The following is a 26,259-nucleotide window of genomic DNA, read 5'->3' on the forward strand; positions in this document are numbered from 1 at the left end:
AATACCTTCTAGAATATAAGTATGTTTTTAATCTTTTCTGCTGTAATTCCAAAAACGCTAGTTATAGGCCCAAACGCATTACCGTAATTCCTCTAATAGTAACCGGGTCTCAAATACAAGCCGGGTCTCTATTAATGGCCGGGTGCGCTCTTGAGCTAAGCAATTATAAGCCGGCCTCCTAATACAAGCCGGGTTACTAATATACTGAGCTGCATACTGAGCTAGTTACTTGATTTCACTTTGAAAACGTTGAAATGACCAGTGACCACCTGTAATTGCACTGTTTACTATTTCATACAGTACTTGGTTTCAATAAATGAACCCAGTACATTTTACTGGGTTCAAACTGACACAAAATGTTGATTTATTCATTATGATCCATTTGAAATATAGGCCTCCCTCTTATACAGGCCTCCTCCTAATACAAGCCTGGTACCCGCTACAGTTGAAACAAATACAAGCCGGGGTTACTATTAGAGGAATTACGGTATATAGATTATCGATTGCCGTTTCCCCCCCATACACGCTACACCAAAAAACTCAAATGTATATGATCGGTATACATTATGCCTCATCATGCGCGGAGGAAAGGGGGGGGGGTCGTTATAATTCCCCGATCATCAGTAACTGCTTTATGTAGGTTGGGTGGATATATTGATCAGATGGTTTGCAAATAAGGAAATGCACAATCGGGTTGAAAATCCCAATTATACGACGCCGATCGCCTAGGTCCATTTCCGGTTTGAATGGCGCAATAAACGCCGAAATCATATCGATTATTAAGTTTAGAAAGCGATCCATTATGTACATAGTGTCTGTCGGGAGTCCCGTAACGAGATGTGACTGCCGGATGATTTTCATCGATGCACTGAGTGTAACTCGCCCGATCATCCACCAGGCAGCGGTATTGAGCCGTCGTTGCAGTCACATCTAAGGTCCAGCTGCAGGACCGGGGGTGGGTATATGAATTATGAATGCCATGGCGAAAAAATGAAATATTGATCTAAAAAAAACGCTGTATAGCGATCCTGGCAGACAACACATGGCGGCCAATAACGCTGGACAGCGTTTTTGGCGCTGGATGTGTTAAGAGCGGGTTGATGTAGGGCTGGGCGATGTGGCAAAAAATCATATCGTGATTTTTTTTTTTTTTTTTTTTTTTTTTTTCTTTTTTTTTTTTATATATATGTATGTTTATTTTTCAGCAATTCTTTGTCGTTCCCTCACATCCCCTCACACTCCAGTTCTCAGGCTGGAGCTGGTTTAAAAGCGAAAGTAAACCGGCTTCTCTGCTGGCTGTGGCTCCAGGGGAGTTGAACAGTTCTGGCTCTGCTAGTTTATTTTCGATCTTTTGGCGCTTTTTTGGTGGACAAACCACTACACATGTGCACCGTGACTCGTGACTGGAGTCTAGCTCTGCTAGCACACATAGCCTACTGTGTACAGACGGTTTCAAACTGTATTTTAAATTAGAAAGCAAACAAAATAAATAGACAAGAGAAAAATAAATCTCAATTTGGTCAGTATTGTCATTTGGACAAGCAAAGCCATTACTTTAAGTTGCAGGCAAGAAAGACAAGTCTGTCCACTGTCTCTGGTTTTAAAACTGCCCTGTTGCAGGTCACAAAAAAATATATATACATATACCGGTATAAAAAAAAAAAAAACGATTTTTCGATTTTTTTTTTATATTCGATATCGATTATTAAAATATATCGCGATATTTATCGCTATATTGCCCAGCCCTAGGTTGATGAATGCGGCGGTGGGAGAGAGTTAAGAAAGTATTGGTGAATGAAGCCCATTGCATCTTGTGTTGTAAGCGCAGCACACCCTTCCTTCACAGCTGTGTGCTCTGCTCCTCTCCCTCAAGCCCAAGCAGTAGTTTCAGCTGGTGTTGAGAGGGAGGAGGAGCCACGGAGCGTTTATCCAGTTATTATGAAACGTCTTTGGTAACTTGTAGAAGATGACAGGAAGGCAGTCTTTGGTAACTTGTAGAATATGACAGGAAGGCACTAGGGCAGTCTTTGGTAACTTGTAGAAGATGACAGAAGGGCAGTTTTTGGTAACTTGTAGAAGATGACAGAAAGGCAGCCTTTGGTAACTTGTAGAAGATGACAGACAGAAAGGCAGACTTTGGTAACTTGTAGAAGATGACAGGAAGGTAGCCTATGGTAACTTGTAGAAGATGACAGAAAGGCGGTCTTTAGTAACTGACAGAAAGGCAGTCTTTAGTAACTTTTAGAAGGTGACAGAAAGGCAGTCTTTGGTAACTTGTAGAAGATGACAGAAAGGCAGTCTTTGGTAACTTGTAGAAGATGACCGAAAGGCAGCCTTTGGTAACTTGTAGAAGATGACCGAAAGGCAGCCTTTGGTAACTTGTAGAAGACGACAGAAAGACAACAAATTCAGTCATCGTCATATGATCTCAAATCAATGAGTGATCGTGTTTAACCTCTTAACACTTTCAGAGCCGGCCGTGTTTTCCTTTTTACCCCCTTGAATGCCCATCAACCACTTCAATGTTAACGTTAATATCGCCTAATCTATGTTTTAAATTATGGATATGTGTCTAATCTGCCCGTCGCATTATCAATGCCCCATTTCCAGTCAACATTGTCGAAGCGGATTGTTTTTTTATCTGTTCATTTCCCTTTTATAGCATTTTGAAAAGCCCTTGTTTTCACGGGGGGAAAAAGCATTCCATGATAATCGCCCTGTACTGTAATATTCTAGAACGTTGTCATTTTTCGGCCTATTTATGAATCGTTTTCAAATAAACGCTAGATTATCGATAGTATATGTGTACGTGTGCACGCTGGTGCCGCGCGCTGAAAATCGATTCTCTCAGTTCCTGATCGCTCGCACAGTCAAACAGCCATATCACATTATAGGGGGAAAGCTTATATCTCCGTGAAAACGGGTCTGATTATCCTAAGACTGGTAAAATAGATTCCTTACCTGAGATCAGATGGTATCCAAATGGATTATTCCAATTCCTGATCGCTATTCCAAAAATCCTTTTATTGATCCCACGCGTATACTGTAAAACACATAATCCCCGCTGCTCTGAGGGTCCAGCATGAAGCTGATCGCGCCCCGGTTACATGAGTGAGAAGTAAAATGTGGATTCCGGGTTTTTTTTTCTCATTCATTTTCATTGAGTCCAATCCAAAAGGGTGAATTACCATCTGGGAGACGATAGGGGGCGCTTTTTTCACATCTGAGCGCCTGGGGTGGCTGATTTACCAACGGTAGACTCGTTGATGAAATATGAATTCAGATCGCTAATAAAAAAGAGAAAAAACGAATATTCACGTTATGGGCATTCAACCCGCGGGGGGTAAACCCGAGAAAACTCGGTTTGGGCATTCAAAGTGTTAACAGGCGGGCATAAAAGTGGCCATTTTCTTTTACTTGAACTTGAGGACTGCACTTTCTTTGCAAAGCGTATCTATACTTTATACTTATAGCACATACATGAGCCTGGTCTCTTTTGAAAGATAACATTCTGAAGATAACATTCTGAAGTTACTAATGCAAAAAAGGAAAATCACTTTTAGTGCTAATGAAATAGAGTAACAGAGGTCTGAACTTGAGTGGAAGTTGAACTTGTGTACTCAAATTTTTCTGTAGTGGTTGCAATATAAAGAAATATATATGTTAGGCGAAAAAAGCAGCCGCGAGCCGCTAGATGCTTGCAAAGTATTGTGTCTTTCGTGCAAGGGTAAAACAGCACGTATGCGGCCAGTGCACGTTAAGAGGTTAATAATTGTCATTTCAATATCAATAAAAATAATCGTAATTATTTTTACATAACCGAGCAGCCCTAGTAGGACGTTTGAATATACCTGCATATAATCCTTTCTACATATCTGTAGATACTATATCTATAGCTGTACATATCCCTTACCTACTCTACTCTGTTATCTCTCCTCAGACGTACAGTCAGCTGGCCTACCCCATCCAGCAGGCCAGAGCTATGGGTCTACGCTTCCAGTCCAAGATCCTGGACATAGACAACATAGATGTGAGTAACACTGGTAGTAGTCGTTTTATTCCCATACCCATCAAATATTCCTTTGTTGGCAGTGAAATATTTTTGTAGGCACATCAAAGGGTCACAGGTCTGTTGACGTTGCTGTTTGGGGGCCATTCGTTACAGTACATATTATAACTGTTTATAGACCATGTTCTACAGTCTTAGTTTGTAGTTCCATAGTAGAACTGTTTATAGACCATGTTCTACAGTCTTAGTTTGTAGTTCCATAGTAGAACTGTTTATAGACCATGTTCTACAGTCCTAGTTTGTAGTTCCATAGTAGAACTGTTTATAGACCATGTTCTACAGTCCTAGTTTGTAGTTCCATAGTAGAACTGTTTATAGAATATAGACCATGTTCTGCAGTCTTAGTTTGTAGTTCCATACTATACCTGTTTATAGACCATGTTCTACAGTCTTAGGGCGGAATCCTCAAAGGCTTTGCACGGCTTTTTCCGAAGCAGAGCCGGTGCATCTCGCTCTCAAATGAGTGAAATTAGGTTGCTCATGTGTAACGTCGGCTTTGCGTCCGTGCAATTGGAGTATATTTAAATGAGGTAACATGGGCGGAACATGTCCCCTCCTATGTAAATGAGCCTCTAAACAGGTGATCATGGCAGCAGTAATTGTGCAGACAGGCATGGCCGTGAAAGATATTATCGAATATCTCGAAGGACAATATCAAATCAAGCGCATGCAGCGATCCCATGCAATCGTACTCATTATTTAAATATCGTTATATAACGTGGGCCTTGGCGTTATGCTCGTATATAAACAGAATCTAATTTGTTCGACAAATATAAAGCTGCATGCCAATAGCCTTCGCAACGCGTGATTTAAGGCTATAGCTGACATTTCAAATCCTTGGTTCTGAGATGATCAATACAGTAAACATTTATTTCTGATATAGGTATTGATCAGCAGTAATGCAATGTCATGATTATTATTATTCTGAAGTTATTATTTTTATTATTATTAAATAAAAAATTTATTAATAATGAATTAATAAGAACTCCTCTCCTTCACTATAATCTAATTATGAAATCAGATATAGGCCAGGGCTTTACAACTTAATAAAGAGATTGAATATATATTAAATGGGATAGAAACAAAATTAAATGTATACCATATACAATGAAAAAATATAGTGCTCTAATTATATTGGTATACATTTAATTTAGTTTCTATCCCATTTAATATATATTCAATATTTTTATTAAGTTGTAAAGCCCTGGGCCCTCATCTATCAACTTGACGTACGCACAGATATGTGCTTAAGCCGTGCCTACGATCATTTCTAAGCAAAGTGTGGGATTTATCAATTTGAACTTGTGCTTGACTTTGTGCGTATATTTAAGCACAGGTCGGACCATGCGTACCTGGCGCCCGTTGGTAGAATATATTATTACAACAAGGAAATGAGCTTCTGTGCATTCGTTTCAACACTGGCATGTTCTGTATGAACCGTAATTCATTATAGTTCATTGTAAAATAGCAACAGTAGTGTAATTATGGTCAAAACCCTATAAATAGCATTTGGAATAATAGATCTTTCTCTCAGAATGAATGCAGCATGGTTTATATAGCGTTATCGGAATATACGGGGTGTACTGACTGACTGCGCTCCGCGTAGCTCAACTCGTTATTATTTTGCGCACAGACCGCAGAAACACGGGAACGTTTTGATTATAAAGGCTTTACGTTAAACGAAACAAGTGGCATTTCGAAGCTGTAAGCAGAATACAAGTCATATGAACACCCACGATATAGTGTTCTTCCCCCTTTTTACTGTATAAGAAAGAATAAAAAACGCAATGAGACCAGGGTGTATGTGTATTACAAAACCCTTGCAATAATGTGTCTTAAATGAATGAAAAGCATACATGCTCTGGACACAGAGCATATATCGTGTGGGTGATATGACTTGTATTATGCTTACAGAATTCCACGTATTTAGTTTTACAATGTCAAAGCCTTTTAATGTAAATCAAAACGTTCCCGTATTTCTGCAATCTATGTGCAAAATAATAACGAGTTGAGTTCTAACAAAGAACATATTACATGCTGGTATGCTGATAGAGTAAACTATTATATGAATATGATATGATATAAGGTATACACTGGTCCGTCGCATACACTGGTATATGCGCAAGTTACTGTTGCATAATGTAGGCTATGGCTGCTATTATATGTAATTCATATAGGCTACCTAATAGTATATGATTTTTAGAGGCATCTATTTTGTTGTCGGTAATACCGACAACAAAATAGATGCCTCTAAAAGTCATATTATAGCCAATCGAACACAACTAATAAAGGCATTCATATTACAGCACGGTTATAATGACACACAACCAACGCCAAACAGTGGTCAACGAACGGTCTTTATTAGTATTTTGAGCTGTCCAGGCAGAATTGCAGCAATGGTCTTAGGGAGCCGTTGATATCTGACATCACCGTGTACAAGTCCGCCTTTTATTTATCCCATAACACGCGTTGTGTCTTCTTGGTTCGGCAGCGCCTCAGTGAACAATCTCCCGTGGAGTTTCTCAGAGTTCCGCTCGGGTCAGTCCATTATTTCACATCCCAAGGGGGGTGTTTCATGACCATATATGGATAATCATGCACGAGCATTGATGGTAGAACAAAGAGGTATTTATCAACACGGAGGAGCATAGGACCTGTGTACGCACGGTTGATAAATCCCAATATTTCTGTGCGTACACACATTCTAAATTCTGTGCTTACGTGTGGAAATAGAACATTTTCTACGTCACGTTGATGAATGAGGGCCCTGGCCTATATCTGATTTCATAATTAGATTATAGTGAAGGAGAGGAGTTCTTATTCATTCATTATTAATTCATTTTTAATTTAATAATAATAACTTCAGAATAATAATAATCATGACATTGCATTACTGCTGATCAGCACCTATATCAGAAATAAATGTTTACTGTATTGCTCATCTCAGAACCAAGGATTTGAAATGTCAGCTATAGCCTTATTTCTAAATCACGCGTTGCGAAGGCTATTGGCACGCGGCTTTATATTTCTCGAACAAGTTAGATACTGTTCATAACTCATAAGATCTATTTTCTTTAGTATTCCGTAAATTTTGTATTGTATTTCGTTTACTTCGTAATGTATAGAGGAGTGCAAAAGAATAGTATCTTTATTGTCATTGTTAGTCCAAAGAAATTGAGTTTAGAGCATCACCCACACACAAACATACTGAATATAGCATGTACAAAATAATAATATCAATAATATAATATCAATGTCCCAAGTGCAGTGCTAGTGCAAATAAATAGTATGACAGTCCAGTTGAGTTAATGGATGGAGTGGGGGGGGGGGGACAACAGTCAGATTTTGGTGGGACAGATAGATAATGTAAATTCTTTAATTAGAATAACTGGTCTTCACCGAATAGATAAAGGTTAAATACAAATTAAAATACAGAATTAGATCTCTCCGCATTCGAAGGAACGGCATGTGTCGTTTGCCGTTCTTGGTTTTAACTGCAGGTTTATTTTTACTGCTTTCCATCTTGATTTCTTGATTTCTAGTTTATTTTCTTTTTTTGGACAGCGCGCTAAACTTGACAGCGCGCTACATTTTGACACACACATTTCTGCCAAGAGCGCTGTCAGGGGTGCAGACTGCTTGCAAGCTACACATATTGGGCGTTTCTGCGCTGGTATCTCATCAAGCAATGTGCTTTCGTGGATAGCTCCCAGACGCAGAGCAGGCTCCGCGGATGCAATTTGCTTCGCGCAATACATTCTCTGTGGATTCCGCCCTTAGTTTGTAGTTTCATAGTAGAACTGTTTATAGACCATGTTCTACAGTCTTAGTTTGTAGTTCCATAGTAGAACTGTTTATAGAATATAGACCATGTTCTACAGTCTTAGTTTGTAGTTCCATACTATACCTGTTTATAGACCATGTTCTACAGTCTTAGTTTGAAGTTCCATAGTAGAACTGTTTATAGACCATGTTCTACAGTCTTAGTTTGTAGTTTGATAGTAGAACTGTTTATAGACCATGTTCTACAGTCTTAGTTTGTAGTTGATAGATTTCTTTCTTCATTGAGCACTTATTGTCCTTAGGGCACAATAACTTTTTGTTTCTATTATTAATTGGTTAAAGAACAAGTCAACATGCCTGTGTCTCTCTCTTTCTCCCTCTCTGTCTCTCTTTCTCTCTTTTTCTGTGTCCATCTGTCTCTCACTCCTCTATCTCTCTCTCTCTCTCTCTGTATGTCTGTGTGTGTGTATCTCTCTCTCTCTCTCTCTCTCTCTCTCTCTCTCTCTCTCTCACTCTCTCTCACGCACACAGCTGGCCATGGGGAAGCTCATGGACCAGGGTCCAGTCCTGATCATCACCTTCCAGGCTCAGGTTGTCATGGTGATCCGCAGCCCTAAAGGAGATTTGGTGGAGGGCGACCCGGTGAGTCACGCTGCCGTCGGGTTAAAACTTTGTGTCTCCTGTTTGAGTGATGTTTGTGTTTTTACTTGAATTGGCAATTTATTACTTTTTTTTCAACTGCAAATGATGTCCCCAACCGAAAACTTTGCAATAACATCTGCAATAACAATATCTATACATCTGTTGTTTTTATCTAATATGATAACGTTTTCAGTCTGTTCACCCCATTCCAATCATTGTTATTGCAGTAAACTGGGATTGTCAAGCACATTTCTTTTGTATGTGTGGTGACTAGTATTGTGATAATATGGTATCATGACTAGTATTGTGATAATATGGTATCATAACTAGTATTGTGATAATATGGTATCATGACTAGTATTGTGATAATATGGTATCATGACTAGTATTGTGATAATATGGTATCATGACTAGTATTGTGATAACATGGTATCATGACTAGTATTGTGATAATATGGTATCATGACTAGTATTGTGATCATATGGTATCATAACTAGTATTGTGATAATATGGTATCATGACACTAGTATGATGATAATCCTGCTCAAGCCCATGTCCATCCCATTGCCGTTGTGTCCTTGGGCAAGACACTTAACCTACTTGCCTCGTATGAATGTGTATGCATGTGAATGAATGTTGGTGGTGGTCGGAGGGGCCGTAGGCGATGATTATTCGCCACGCTTCCGTGAGTCTGCCTCAGGGCAGCTCTGGCTGCAATTGTAGCTTACCACCACCGGTATGACTGTGTATGAACGAATAATGGACTCTGTGAAGCGCTCTGGGTGCCATGAAGAGCGCTATATAAATCCAAGTCATTATTATTATTATTATTATAATATGGTATCATGACTAGTATTGTGATAATATGGTATCATGACTAGTATGGTGATGATATGGTATCATGACTAGTATTGTGATAATATGGTATCATGACTCTAGTATGGTGATAATATGGTATCATGACTAGTATTGTGATAATATGGTATCATGACTAGTATTGTGATAATACCAGGTATCATGACTCTAGTATGGTGATAATATGGTATCATGACTAGTATTGTGATAATATGGTATCATGACTCTAGTATGGTGATAATATGGTATCATGACTAGTATTGTGATAATATGGTATCATGACTAGTATTGTGATAATATGGTATCATGACTCTAGTATGGTGATAATATGGTATCATGACTAGTATTGTGATAATATGGTATCATGACTCTAGTATGGTGATAATATGGTATCATGACTAGTATGGTGATAATATGGTATCATGACTAGTATTGTGATAATATGGTATCATGACTAGTATGGTGATGATATGGTATCATGACTAGTATTGTCATGTAAATGTAAATATATTGTGATAATATGGTATCATGACTAGTATGGTGATAATATGGTATCATGACTAGTATTGTGATAATATGGTAGCATGACTAGTATTGTGATTATACCAGGTATCATGACTCTAGTATGGTGATAATATGGTATCATGACTAGTATTGTGATAATATGGTATCATGACTCTAGTATGGTGATAATATGGTATCATGACTAGTATTGTGATAATATGGTATCATGACTAGTATTGTGATATTATGGTATCATGACTCTAGTATGGTCATAATATCGTATCATGACTAGTATGGTGATAATATCACATTGTGACTCTAATATGGTGATAATATTGTATCATGACTCTAGTATGGTGATAATATCACATTGTGACTCTAATATGGTCATAATATCGTAGCATGACTAGTATGGTGATAATATCACATTGTGACTCTAGTATGGTGATAATATGGTATTATCGTGGGGCCTGATTCACACTCATATAAAAGTAGGTAAAACACTGAAAAAGCACTTGTTTACAAGATCCACTAATAAGACACCATATTATAAAATGTTTCTCTTAACATTCTAAACATTCCATGAAAGGCCTCTATTGTTAAATTATCTCCTCTTCCTTCTCTCCTCCCTCATCTCTTCTCTTCCTCCTCTCTTCTCTTCCTCCTCTCTCTTCCTCCTCTCCTCTCTCTTCCTCCCCATCTCTTCTCTCTCCTCATCTCATCTCTTCTTCCTCCTCTCTCTCCTCTCTCTTGCTCCTCTCCTATCTTTTATCTCTTCCTCCTCTCTCTCCTCTCTTCCTCCTCTCTCCTCTCTCTTCCTCCTCTTTTCCTCCCCATTGCTCTCTCCTCCCTCCTCATCTCTCTCTTCTTCCTCTCCTCTCGTCCTCTTCTCTCCTCTCTTCCTCCTCTCTCTTCTATCCTCTCCTCGCTCCTCTCTCCTCCCTCCTCTCTCTCCTCTATACTCTCTCCTCTCCTCCCTCATCTCTCTCCTCTCTCCTCTCTCTCCTCTCTCCTCTCTCTCCTCTCATCTCTCTCCTCTCTCTCCCCTCTCCTCTCTCATCTCCTCTCTCCAGGAGAAGGTGATGAGGATGATGTATGTGTGGGCCTTGTGTCGTGACCAGGAGGAGCTCAACCCCAACGCAGCCTGGAGACTCCTGGACATCTCTGCCTCCAGCACCGAGCAGGTCCTCTAGGAGGAGGACGGCAGGCAGGGACAGAGACAGAGACATGGGACATGGATGGGACACACACACAGTGGACTGATTTGGATGGGAGATGTGTGCTCGCCCACACACACAGACACACCAAGACCGATGTTGCCAGGATGACACGGAGCTCACACACACACACACACTACTGAGCGCGTGAGGAGTTTCGGAGTTGAATGGTTGTGGATAGAATATGCACGCAAACACACACACACACACAGTGGAACAAACACATCCCCCTAGAGGCTCTGGGGGGGATGGGAGGAACTTTCACATTGATGAAGGCATTACATGTGTGGATATTCACACACACATATTACACACACACCACACACATATTACACACACAACACACACATTACACACACATATTACACACACAACACACATATTAGACACACAACACACACCAGGGTAACACACAGGATATACACTCTAGCTTGCAAATGTACATGAATACCCAGGTGTGTGTGTGTGTGGAGAGTCATACTAACATCTCAAGTGAATCTGAATCCCATGTTTTCATCACATGACTGTAAGAGAAGAACTTCAGCCATTGGCTCTGCCCAGTCGTTCACCTACAAGCCCCTCCCCAGCTGGTCTGCGATTGGAGCACAGTGAGTTTACATCTGGCCTGTGATGGGAGCACTGGAGTTACATCCGGCCTGTGATTGGAGCACAGGAGTTGCATCCCGCCTGTGATTGGAGCACAGTGAGTTTACATCTGGCCTGTGATTGGAGCACAGGGGTTCCGTGGGCGTATCATGTAAGCGGGGTGAAAATGGATGAAAAATACTGATTGTTCAAGATCAGTGATTTGACTGAATCAGGAGCGTTTTCCAGGGGATCTGTGTGATGCAGACCGGATGCAGATCTGATGCAGACCTGGCAGAGAGCGGAGAGAACTGCATGTAACGCAAGAAACACCCATAGTATTTAACAATGTCCGTTTGCCAAGTCTTGTTTGCGGCGAGCCCCGTCTGATAATGCGGTGCCACAGACGACATGTGTGTGCTGTTTGGGAAAACACTGTACGTAAGCGCGTACATCATCTGACCTGGAGTCTGTTTGGCTGATGTGAGGAAATAGCGAGGAGGCGGTAGAGAAGCTGATCTCGAGTCAGTGTGCTCAATGGCGACTTCACCAGAGAACAATGATGTGTAATAATTATCCATGCACTGTATGTCCATAATGTGTTAATATTGAAACATACAGAAACATATTGTGGCTGGTGTTAATGTAGACTGTAACTCATATACTGTACATCAAACAGATGGGACCACGGTTAGTTGAATGAAAAGGCAGCTACTTAAAGGGACAACTTGACATTCTTTATTTCAGTTTGTGGTGAAAGTGTATTGGGGACGGGCAAAACTCACAACATTACAATTCAATAGTCAGATAGTCACTGGGAACTATTAGAATACTAATCAATAATAATTTAACATGTTAACATATGATATTGTTTTTACTTAATGATAATCAAATAAGTGAGCTAGCTGGCTGCTGTCGTTGCTAACAGCTACATATTTAGGAGTCGCAGCATGCTAACGTTATCTCCAGGAACAAAAGCATTCATTCCGAAAGTGAAATAGTTGATGCTTGAAATGTCTGAGCTTCCACGTTAACGTATGGTTTTGTTTTTACTTAATAGCAAACGTGATATAATCTACCAAGTGAGCTAGCTGGCTGCTGTCATTGATAACAGCTATGGTGACCAGGTGAACGTAAAGCATTCATTCTGAACATTACATCACTGATGCTTGAAATGTGTGAACTTCATGGCAAACGTACAAAACTTTGCTGTCTCTCTTTCTTCAGCTTTCTTTTATGTTAACAGACTGTTATGCTACCTGGCATGCTGTACCCAGCATGCCGTTCAGCGGTGTAACAGTTAATAGGGTCCCCTCTCAATACACTACACAGCGTAGGTGCAAAAACAAGGGGAAATATATTTTATATTTACAAAACGATATTCGCATAAAACATTGAATATTCGTAAATCGATGCTCATCGCTAATCTGTATTGACACTTAGGTTACTGAAGAAATTACTTGTTTATAATATAACATTCCTCCTTTAAATCGTGTCATACTATTTCCATCATTAAACTAAATGATGCCACTATATCATGTAGCAAATTGCATTATACTGTGTTATTACCATGGTATTATTTAACTACAGTAGCAGTACCATGGCGATCCGTGACTTTTACCAGGGTAAATTACTGTGTAGTGATGGTAAAACTGATCATTCCCCATCACAATACCATGATATCTTTACAGCTTGTTTACATTAATACGCTTTCTGCTTCATAACATCATTCCCAGGGTCTTTCTTGGGCAGTATTGTGTGTCCTCTGATAATCCATGACCAGTCAGTCCTCTGATAATCCATGACCAGTCAGTCCTCTGATAATCACTTTGATTCTCCTGACTTTTGGCTGCAAATGTGACTGCAAAGGTGACTGACTCTTTTAAAAAGCTTAACAAATATGACATTGACATACAGTAGGCTGACGAGTTTTCAGGAGAGATACTATAGACTTTTCTGGGTGCGGCGATAAAATGCCTGTTTAGACAGAAATAATTTACTCCGCTCTAAATGGAAGACATACATCTAAACGTAGCCTTACACATTTACTCTGCTCTAAATGGAAGACATACGTCTAAACGTAGCCTTACACATTTACTCTGCTCTAAATGGAAGACATACGTCTACGTAGCCTTACACATTTACTCCGCTCTAAATAGAAGACATACGTCTAAACGTAGCCTTACACATTTACACCCCAAGCAATACACAAATGCATTGGCCCCAACTATATACTAAGTTCCTGACGAAAATATTTCAATTTGAAAATATCAAGGTGTCTCTTCAAACTGAAGGTTTAGTTTATTTAGGATCCCCATTAGTTGTTACTACCTCAGTAGGGGTCCTCTCAAAAGCTGAAGGTCATTCGTATTGTCTCAGTGCTCTCTGGTTCACTGGAGCTCTGCTGAATATGACAACTTGAAAGGAAGGAAGGATGGATGCATTCCTTTATTTATGTCTGTTTTCATTTTTTTTGCCATAAAACCATAGCTGCACATTGCGTTGATCCTCGCCGTGTGGTTTTATTCAGCAACATATTAACCAACCCATGAGTTTGAGCAGCTGTCAGACCTGAAGGTCTCCTGTCATGCATCCATGCAAAGGTTTGGATTCTTACAATACCGTCCACCTTATATACATATTGTTAAAAAAGAAAATTATTTGTATGTTAATTAAGAATCAAATGAATTGCTGCAGTAATCCTGGTATCGCATGTCCTAGTATCACGCCCTGGTTTTCATTATGGTTGTTATCATTGGCCTCCTTCACTTGATCGTCTCAATGAGCCTGTGATGGTGGTCTTGTATTGAACGTGTCTTTAAGTGTGAATATAAGTGTACATCGTCTCGCCTGCCAGATTTGGCCTGTTCTCTTCTCGCTGTACAGATGTCTTAAGCTGCTATTTATTTTAAAGGTGCATTGTGTCGAATGTTCAGTCATTTGGGACGAGGACGGTGTAAACTCAACCAGGTACATTTACATGGAATAAACACGTGATTGTGTTTAGTTTCTTTACTTATTTATTTGTATTTTCTTTTTTTTTTCATTACTTAACAATGATACAAAAACATGGCATAGAAGGACAATGATGATCATGAACATGACTAAGATGTAAAGGATTGCCATATAATCACTACTGATAAAACAAACAACCACAACTAAATAAACCAAACAAAAATTGTGTGTATGTATCGACACGGTCCTCATTACAAATTATGGAAAATCTTGCATAGTGTACATGTTGTAGTATAAGATGTTAATTCTCAAGTCTCTGGTACAGGCTGGGTACTTGGAAAATGTTTTCTATACAGGCATGGAAGGACAGCCACATCCCTGGGCCTGGCCTTGACCGAGGAGTCTAGAAGGAGCAAATGGGGCAGCGTTTAAGGACGGGGTTGGGACCAGGTTTAGCCTAACTAGCCTCCCAACATTGAACCCATGACCTGAAGAATCATAGAACTCCATTTTTGAATGTTTTGGACAGCCCACGTATTTGTAGTTTTAAAGTCAATCCAAATGACTTGGTAGTGAAGGTGCAGCCCAACGTGATACAACACAAGTACTCAACCTCTGCTGTCTAACTACAAATTAACACAACACACATGGTGATGAAGATATGTCCCTGATATCTCCACCAGCATTGGAAAAATAAATTGACCTATCTCAAACTCTCCAATCTTTTTGGGGGAAGCAACAGTTGTGATTGGAGGATCAAGAAAAGAGGGTGGAGATAGGTCAACTGGGGGGGAACACGAGGATACAGCCCCTCTGAATCAAGTCTGCCCTTCCTGTAATAGTTCTATAATTCTGTTCAGGCTGTTTCACAATCGGATTTGCTTGAATTTAATCATAGAATTACAGAGACTGGAAGAGACAGAATATCTGGTTCTGGAGCCAGGATAGAGAACCAGGCTAGAGGAGCAGACTATATAACCAGACTAGAGGACCAGACTAGAGAAACAGACTAGAGCAGGGGTTCCCAAACTTTTCAGGCCGTGGCCCCTCAAATAACGGTGTCAGAGAACCGTTTACCCCCACTATTATAGGAGGTAAAAAAAATATTCTATTTTTTTTTTTTTTTTTTTTTTTTTTTTATAAATGGAAATGTATGGTTGAAACATGCAAACGTTCAAACGCACACACACTAATAAGCATTGGAGGCTTTTAACCAGGGCCGGACTGGGGAAATCATTCAGGCCAGGAAATATAGTGCAAAATATAGCCCCAGTCAGGCCACTTTTTAAGCAGGGGGTCTGGGGGTCCCCACCAGGAAATGTTTTGTTACAAAGACTTCATTTCCTGCATTCTGGTGCAGGACTTTTTTTATTTGTACCCTTTAACACATTAACTGCCACGGAGTTTACCCGTCTCATACCACTCTCTGCCACCACTCTAAGCCTATGGAGATGTTCACCTTTGCAGGGCTATAACTTTTTAAATTGTATTGCTAAATTGACATTACTATGGCCCATTCAACATCGATTATCGTTCAGGATGTAGGAACGTTATACTTTTTCATTCATAGATTCATACGAAAATACCGTCTAGAATATAAATATGTTTTTATCGTTTTCTGCAGTAATTCCTAGAACGTGAGTTATAGGCATAAACGCATATATAGATTATCAACTGCCGTTTGTTGCAGTGGCGGCCGGTGCATTCTTCTCCATGAGGGGCGCGCTATACCAAACATTTTGCAAACATGTACCACGCATTGGCGAATATTTAAGTAGGTACAACTATCACCATTGCCATCAATCAATTATGATCACAGTCAGTCAAATGCAGCCACGCTTCCAATATGCCCTACACAAACACACGCACATCTCTCACTCTCTCTCTGATCCATGCAAAAATAATCACTTATGTATATCTTGTCCTTTTTAACAAGTTACCATTCATTGTCCGGGTCATTATGGCCCCCCCCGCAGCGAAATTAATTAGTTCAACAACAACACAGCATCGAGAGAGCGAGAGATATCGCAACTCTCACTTGTTAAGTTGAAACTCATCACTGTCCAGCAGGCAGAAGGGCTTGATAAAGTATATCCACTGTCCAGACTGTTGATGTCCATCCATGTCCACTGCATCCATATATAGCTTCTTGTTAGCAAAGTTAGGCAACAAGTACTGTGAGTGACGAGCTGTGTCTTTGCCCATTTCCGCGTCGAACAGCCTGCAAACTACCTGGCGTTCCTATCGCCCTGCTCTAAGACAAACTCTAACCTTAACCAACTTTGAAAGAGTGCCTAAGCTTAACCGTCGAAAGAACTTGCCGTCACGCTCTAAGACAAACTCTAACGTTACCTTAACCTACTTCGAACGAAGTGTGGCTAGGCTTTCCCAGTGTAGAAACTGGTGTCGGCCAATCAGAGAGCGTCTCCGAGAAATGCGGCTACGGAAATTATTGACGCTGCTTGCTTAGATGATAATAGATCGCTTGGAAACGCGCCCGGTTTCCATCATAATACATCATATTTCAACGCACAGCGAATTACGCACTGATTGGCTGCGACAGTACAGCGATGAAACCAGTGCACGCCCACTGTGAGCGCTATGCGTCTAGCCCAGGAGAAATGCGGCTATGGAAAGTATAGAGGCGGTATTATTCTCTAGCAGACAGTCACTTCCTGTTCATGAAAACAATTATTTATATTTGATATATTAACCTTTTATTGTGCATTGGAAACACAAACATACTTAAAATGAGTAAATATTATTCATTTTAAACATGTTTATTTGATTTCTAGGGCTATTAAAAAAAAAAAAAATCTTCTTCTTCTCTCTTTTAACCAGGGAGGGCGGCGCTCTAGCGCCCCTATTGACCAGTCGCCACTGGTTTGTTGCCGATACACGCTATATAAAAAATGTCAACTGTACATCATCCTAAACGTTATGACTGATGATGTGCGAATGAACGGGGGGGGGGGGGGGGTCGTTTATAATTCCGTTATCGTCAGTAAATGCTTTATGTAGTATGGGTGATATATTGATCAGAGCAGTTTGCATTAATAATAATAAACAATCACGCTGAAAATGACGTCAGCGTCCTCTTACCGTTCGCCGATGAGACTGGAGGAAAAAGATCCCACTTATTTGACATGGATCGACTAGATCCATTTCCGGTTTGTATAATAATAAACGCCCAAATCATATCGATTATTGAGTTATGGCAGCGATCCATATGTACGGATTTGTGTCTAGAGTCCCGCATCAATATGTGAGTGCCGGACACATTTCCCCGGTGCACGGAGATCACCAGAAATCCATTTCCAGTTGTAACTCGCCCGATCACCACCAGGCGGCAGTATTGAAGCGTTGCAGAGTTGTGCAGGCTCCCACTGTATCAGCCGAGGCTGGGTGAGGGAATTCTGAATACCATGGCGAAAAAATGAAATATGATCTCAATAACATTGTACGCCGTGGAATGGCAGAATTAGCATGACCTTGAAACACGTTGTACGACGTTATTGGCGCCAGATGTGTTAAATGCCAGTGTTTGTGATGGCATCACAAATTATTGTTAAAAAACAGGCGAGCATATGTATGATTAGCAACAACACTGATTTTGATGGATTTTCTGTTTTTTTGTAATGTCAGATTGAAAAAAATACAATCTTATTCAACTTCAGAACTGATCATAACACCACATATTCATTTTATAATTCTAAAATACCTTCTATGCGAGGTTTGAGGCTGTGAATAACAACACCAGCCTACAAACCACTGCAATAGAGGGGGGGGGGCACTGCCGATGGAGACTCAGTGTTCAGGATAACAGAACATGAGGTGAGGAGGACCTTTAAGAAAGTGAATATCAGGAAGGCAGCAGGACCGGACGGCATCCCCGGCCGCGTCCTAAACGTCTGTCCTTAGAACAGGCTGTCATCCCCACCTGTCTGAAGAAGTCCACCATTATCCTTGTACCCAAAAAATCTACTCCTGCTTGCCTCAACGACTACCACCCTGTAGCTCTCACCTCCATAGCCATGAAGTGCTTTGAGAAGCTAGTGAAGGGCTACATCTGTTCCTCCCTCCCCATCAACCTGGACCCCCTACAATTTGCATATCGCCCCAACAGGTCCATGGAGGACGCCATAGCCCATGTGCAGGGGAACTATGTGAGAATGCTGTTCATCGACTACAGCTCAGCATTCAATACCATAGTCCCCTCCAAACTCATAGCCAAGCTCAGGGACCTGGGCTTGAACTATGACCTCTGCCAGTTGGTCTTGGACATCCTGACGGGTAGACCCCAGGTGGTGAGAGCAGGCAACTGCACCTCCTCATCCATCACGCTCAACATAGGGGCCCCCCAGGGCTGTGTTCTGAGTCCCCTCCTCTACTCCCTGTACACACATGACTGTGTGGCACAGCGGAACAACAACACAATCATCAAATTTGACTGCTGATGACACAGTAGTGGTGGGCCTGATCTCTGCCAACGACGAGAGGGCCTACCTGGAAGAGGTAGAGAATCTGTCGCAGTGGTGTCAGGAGAACTGCCTCTCCCTGAACATCAGCAAAACAAAATAGATGATTGTGGACTTCAGGAGGTCGGGGGTCAGGGACCACAGCCCCTCAGCATTGATGGGGCACCGGTTAAGAGAATGAACAGTTTCAAGTACCTCGGAGTCCACATATCCGAGGACTTGACATGGACCACACACATTGACAGTGTTGTGAAGAAGGCACAGCAACGCCTCTACTTCCTCAGGCGCCTAAGGAAGTTCCAAGTCAGTCAGAAGATCCTTAAGAACTTCTACTCATGCACAATAGAGAGCATCCTGACTGGCAATATCACCTCCTGGTTTGGGAATAGCACAGCACAAGACCGTAGCAGACTACAGAGAGTGGCCCGTTCAGCCGAACGCACAATTGGAGGGGGGCTTCTCACTCCAGGACATTTACAACAAGCGGTGCATGGGTAAGGCTAAGAGAATTATCAAAGACTCCAGCCACCCAAACAACTGCCTCTTTGAACTGCTGCGGTCAGGCAAGCGATACCGGAGTCTCATGGCAAGCACAGAGAGACTCAGAAGAAGCTTCTATCCTCAGGCCATCAGAATGCTAAATGACAATAACACTATGTATCAACCATCAAATGCACTCATAGCACACACATCCACACGGACACACTCACTTTAAAACAAACAACTCACTGCAGCACCCACTTTACCCACTTTAGAACACCTAAACACACTTTATATTTATTGGTAAAGAATTTGCACTACAACCCATACCTCATTACACCTTACTGTAAATTGTACCTAAATTGTTCCTCATCCCATTTCTGCTTTGTACTGTATAGTATATTGTATTGTAACTCAGTTACTTCTACTCTGCATTGAACATTGTATATATGTATATACTGAACACTTTTGTCTACGTACTTGACTTCTATTTTATACTTATCTATTTTTGTCTAGCACAGTCTCTGGAGCGAAACAGAAAGAAGCATTTTGTATAAAAGTTTTCTGTACTTCTGTATGACAACTAATAAAGAAACTTGAAACTTGAACTTGAAACTTAACCCTTTAAATGCCAGTGTGTGTGATGGCATATATTTGAAATATATCAAATGCAAAGTAGATTTTTTTGGGGGGGGATTATTACAGGCTAGCATGTGTCTGATTAGCAACAACAGTTTTTTGTAAGGGTCCCGCCTCCACCAATCACATGCGGCTCCCTTTGTGTGTGTGTGAGAGCAAGAGAGAGAGAGATAGTTCTCCAACTTGTGTGAGTTGCAGTGATCTCCTGGTTGTTCCCCACCTAGGTTATCTAACTATTGCGCTGCTGCAACTAGAAATAGCGGCGGCTCGCGACCCCCACTTTGGGAACCCCTGGACTAGAGAACCAGACTAGAGGAGCAGACTAGAGAACCAGACTAGAGGAGCAGACTAGAGAACCAGACTAGAGAAACAGACTAGAGAAACAGACTAGAGGAGCAGACTAGAGGAACAGACTAGAGGAGGACTGAGTTTACCATTTATGTGTTACATTGTTTATTTGTATTTTATTATTATTATTTTAATTTACAACCGTTTTATGTCCATATCTGATGATTAAGGAGCGCTGTATGATCTGCTGTTTCTCAGTGTGTTGGTGTAAGATAAGATATTCCTTTATTGATCCCCTTGGGGAAGTTGGGGCATCATAGCAGCACAGGGGAGATTAATAGTAGAAAGACATAGGCCTACATATAGGCAATACAATTTGATCTGAATATAAAAATATGATACAAATAAACAGTGTAAACAATATAATTAACTGAATATAACAAATATGAGAATAATTAACAGTGTGGGGGGTAAACGTCCTCCTTGCTGTCTGGCCCCCTGGGGTCTGAAGTCTTATTCCGCTTAACGAGCCGTTCAGAATCGCTTCCCCTCGATGATGTCACAACGGGATGAATCAATGAGCTGCTGACTGACTGACACAAGACCAAATAGAGAACACGTATTGGTCAGCTAGGTAGGATAGGATTACAACAATTTTAGAACACAGACTCTCGTCTCCTAACAAGAATGTATGGATTTGACATTCCCTGTATGAACACACAGCTTTAACAGTCTTTCAACGGTTTACAGGGCTAACACAGTAAATAAGTACATTGTAGACGCTGTTTAAGTCATTTACAATAGATGGAATTATAGACGGATAGATACACAGATAGATATGGTAGATTTATAGATATGGATATTCTTATATTAGCAAAAAACCTGCAAATATCTGACAACACCCACCCAAGGCTGCTCCACAATAAAAATAATAGCTCTATACATACAGCCATCACTGATCTAGAGTGTGTGGTCAGTAACATGGGTCACCCAGTCCCTCCTCTCTGCAGTAAACAGCCATTGCTGATATAGAGTGTGTGGTCAGTAACATGGGTCTCCCTCCTCCCCAGTAAACACAAAGCAGTGAACACTGAACACGCATGATCATATTCTTCCTGAGGAGACTCAGGTAATTCGACGTGTGCAACTGACTGCTGCTATCTTTCTACCAGTCGGTTGTAGCCAGCATCCTCTTTTTTGCTGTGGTGTGCTGCGGGGGGGGCTAGCTCCATAGTGGGTGGTGAGCTGGCTAATCTAGAGGTGGTGGCTGAGAGGAGGATGAGGAAAAAGCTAGAAGCCATCCTGGAGAACCCCTCCCACCCCCTCTATGAGGAGCTAGCCAGAATGAAGAGCACGTTCAGCCAAATACTCATCCCACCCCCCCCACCCCCCGACACACCACAAACCGCCTGGGCCGGTCCTTTATACCGGCAGCCATCAGGCTCTACAACCAAGGGCTCGGCCGGCCGGCTCTGCTGCCAGGAGAACTAACGGCGTCAGAACTCGAGAACAACTAGAGATCACTCCTATTGACCCTATTCTCACCACGTGCACTCATATCCATCCACACATTCACCCGTATATCATTGGCATACTCTTTTACACTCATACCAGTCATATTAGTCTTATTCTCTGTTATATATTGTGACGAGCCTGGTGGGGACCAGACTCGCCACGGTTCAAATACAAATTCAAAGGTCCACACGAGAGCAATATCAATCAATACGAATATTTATTGAATTAAAGCAAAATCCAGTTTGATAGAGAATGGTCATAAACAGTCCGATGGTCAAAAACACTAAATAGGCTCGCAGACAGAAAAAGGGATTGTTCAATACTCAGGGTAGTCATCCGGTCCAGGGTCAGTACACAAGGGGGTTTCTCAGCCAGTCCAGGGTCCAGTACACAATGAACATCATCTCGCCTTCACCTCTCCTCTCACTACCTCTCACCTTACACAACTCCGAATAACTCAATCTCTCTCTCTCAATACAACAACTCCAACCTCACCTCCGCTCAACTTACTCCTCACTAACCTAGTGGCTTTGTAGTGTGTGTGTCTGGGGTGTGTGCATGTGAGATGTGGGTGAACTAATGGTGTGCAGGTGTGTTCTATCAGTACTAATCAGCTACCTAATTGTCTGCTCCTTCCGTGGCAATAGGAGGGGGGGGTGAGATCTGCCACAATATATATACGCATATTGTTTATACTGTCCATAGTGTTAATTCTGTTCATACCGCTATAGTATCTTCAGTACTCATATATTTATTTATTTGCTCATATTTATTTATATACAGTCAGTCTCTGTCCTGCTATAATACTACACAGCTCATAGTTTTCATATTGTTCATATGCACCACTCACTTTACTGCCGTTACCACGGCTGCTACTGTTTTTGCTACCTACTGTACATACCTTGCACTATCTTGTATTTTGTACTTTTTATATTGTATCTTATAGTATATTATCGGACTGTGAAGCTCTACGCCCCCATTCTGCTTTGACACCTGAATTTCCCCAAGGGGATTAATAGGATCATCTTATCTTATCTTATCTTATCTTATCTTACGGAACCTGCTGTATTTACTTCCGGGAGTGCATCACTGGTGATGTGTGGAAGAGCCCTTCATGTTTTCATTTGATGAGAACTGACAAGTGTTGATAGATGTCCATGGATTGAAGGCATTGCAGCCCGTTGATAAACATATGGATTTGTCAACATCTGAGCCCGACGTATGGATTCACACACACACAGCCGTCAGGGAAGACATCCCACTGCTGCCTGCCGTGATGAACGACCGGCCACGTCCTCCTCACACTAACTCAAGCCCCTTAAAGGCCCGTCCGTGATCCACATGTAAACAAGCAGGGCAGCCCCACCGGCACCGCAATGAACGGGAACGGAGACGTGTTTTCATTTTCTAGTTCAGGCGGCCACAAAATGTCTGGTGCCGGGACCAGGAATCAACCCCCCTGTGTCTGTGGTTTATTTTAGCTTGAGTACTAAATCGTTAGTGAAAATGATGCAGATATATGTTAGATTAGATTAGATTATAAATTATATTGATTGTCATCATACAGAAGTACAGTACAACGAAAATAAGTTTGGCATCCATCCAGAATGCCAATGTAACCGAAGTGCAGTAGTAATATACAATGTACAGGTGATTAACACTTTCGGGGCCATTCATGTATATATACGTTATTGGGCGCCAGTGACTAACACGTGATGCGTGATGTGTTGTTAAAACGCTGACACTCTAAAATATAGGAATACGTGGCAGTGTTTGCAGGGCTATAACTATATTCTATATTATAGCTATGGATACAATACTATGGCCCATTTGACATTGACTATCTATCGTTCAATATGTGTTAAAGAAAAAAAATTCCTGCTGATGTGGAAGAGAATTCAGAATTTTTCCTTTCAAAAGAGACCAGACTCAAGCATGTGCTATAAATGGTTCAAGAATAGCTGGATATGCATTCGACAGGCGTTTTTGCAGGACTGTTAAAAGGATAAGTAGGTATATAGAAAGATTATATTCAGACAGATATATATATCCTGTAAAATGTAAATATAAATGTCTATATACGGTATATACAGCACTATTGTACATACTATCTTACAGAGTTATATGGGTACTATGTAGACTAGTGTGGGCCCTCTTGAGGACGATTTGCCCACCTGCACTTTGGCAACCTCTAGCGGCTCGGGTGTGCATATTCTTTAATACAATATATATATAGAATTAAAGCCCTTAATTAAATCGTTTTCTGAGCTCTCACTTTTTACCAAAACCGCTTCTAATCACTCATTTCTGAATGGATTTTTATGAAATTTGGACATGTACTACACATGATCTCAGGCTATGGATTGGACGCAGTGTGTTGATGTTGATGTTAACATGATGTTGATGTGATGTTGATGTTGACATGATGTTGATGTTGATGTTGACATGATTTTGATGTTGACAGGATGTTGATGTTGTCATGATGTTGACATGATGTTGAAATTATGTTGAAATTATGTTGATGTTGACATGATGTTGATTAACTCATTCATCGCCATATGCTTTCCGTATCTCTGCCGCTCCAGGCAGAGATAACTTTTGCTGTGTTTCACGATGTTTGCAGAGCTGTGTGTGTATTCTGTATTATAGCTGTGGAGACAATGGTGTGGCTCATTTGGCATACACCACTTGTAGTCCAACATGGAAGGAAGAGTTTGTTTCTACACACTGTAGTTTGTAGTTTATTACATGCTAAACATCGCCCATTTCCTAGATAATTCAGTATTTTCCCATAGATCGCGAGATAAAACGTGTTATATGCAATAAGCCCAAACCATTCTGGTTGATCCCATGAAACCCCAAATACTCCCAAATCAAAGGTATATACTATACACATGTGCCTTCACAAAATGATCAAGGGGGGGGGGGGGGGGGGGGGGAGGATAGTCTTACCCCGAAAATGCGATCGTTACAAAACGCTTGTTTTATGTCCGGCGAAGTAAGAAACTGTGATCAGTACAGAAACATTTTCAGGTTCGGTAAAATAGACATAGGGGGTCCTTACCTTAGCCAGAAGGTCATCCAAAAAGAATAATTCCAATGATCCCATCGGTGATCGCGGTTACTTGTTTATATGTAATTACACGTGTTTACAGGACAGTGTAGGTTTTGAGGCAAGCAGATCGGCTTGCGATTGCTTTGCAAGAGCTCCTCCCCCTCAGAGCAAGTCTTGATAGTCCAGTTAATTCATTGTCTGTCTTGATCCCTTTCTGAGTTCGAAAGGTAGACGATACTGCCATCTGGGGAGATTCAATCTGCATTGCAATTCCAACGTATGTAGCTGTGCCACAGTGATTCAGAGAGCTCCGGCTGAGTGTGTAGAACGGGGATCAAAGGAAAAAGATCAAACGATCTAATACGAGTATACTCGTTATTGGCGGTCAAGCGTTGGCGGCCAATCACGAGTAGTTAACTCAATCAGCGCCGGAGCGATATGCGTGATGTGTATTTAAAAGGCCAGCGTTCTAAAGTATAGGAATACGTGGTGGTGTTTGCAGGGCTACAGTTGACATGCAGCAACAGAAGTTGACATGCAGCAGCAACAGAAGTTGACATGCAGCAGCAACACATGTTGACATGCAGCAGCAACAACACATGTTGACATGCAGCAGCAACACATGTTGACATGCAGCAGCAGAAGTTGACATGCAGCAGCAACGGATGTTGACATGCAGCAGCAACACATGTTGACATGCAGCAATAACAGAAGTTGACATGCAGCAGCAGCAACAGAAGTTGACATGCAGCAGCAACAACAGAAGTTGACATGCAGCAGCAACAACAGAAGTTGACATGCAGAAGCAACAGAAGTTGACATGCAGCAGCAACAGAAGTTGACATGCAGCAGCAGCAACACATGTTGACATGCAGCAACAACAGAAGTTGACATGCAGCAACAGCAGAAGTTGACATGCAGCAGCAGCAACAGAAGTTGACATGCAGCAGCAGCAGCACACGTTGACATGCAGCAACAACAGAAGTTGACATGCAGCAGCAACAGAAGTTGACATGCAGCAGCAACACATGTTGACATGCAGCAGCAACATAAGTTGACATGCAGCAGCAACACATGTTGACATTTAGCAGCAACAGAAGTTGACATGCAGCAGCAGCAACACATGTTGACATGCAGCAGCAACACATGTTGACATGCAGCAGCAACAACAGAAGTTGACATGCAGCAGCAGC

General features: G+C 41.3%; 1 protein-coding gene across 1 annotated transcript in view; it reads left to right on the forward strand.

The window, feature by feature from the left end:
* LOC311238794 (mitochondrial import inner membrane translocase subunit TIM44-like) overlaps positions 1-13,786 on the forward strand; it is a 42,793-nt gene extending 29,007 nt beyond the window's left edge. Inside the window, exons 11-13 of the mRNA XM_084326991.1 lie at positions 3,941-4,030; positions 8,384-8,494; positions 10,928-13,786. Of these exons, the coding sequence (XP_084183117.1) occupies positions 3,941-4,030; positions 8,384-8,494; positions 10,928-11,047 (321 nt within the window). The 3' untranslated portion in view covers positions 11,048-13,786. The remainder of the gene's footprint in view (positions 1-3,940; positions 4,031-8,383; positions 8,495-10,927) is intronic.
* Positions 13,787-26,259: the final 12,473 nt, after the last annotated feature.

This window comes from Notolepis coatsorum (assembly GCF_963971535.1).
Source record: "Notolepis coatsorum genome assembly, chromosome: 13".
Lineage (NCBI taxonomy): Eukaryota > Metazoa > Chordata > Actinopteri > Aulopiformes > Paralepididae > Notolepis > Notolepis coatsorum.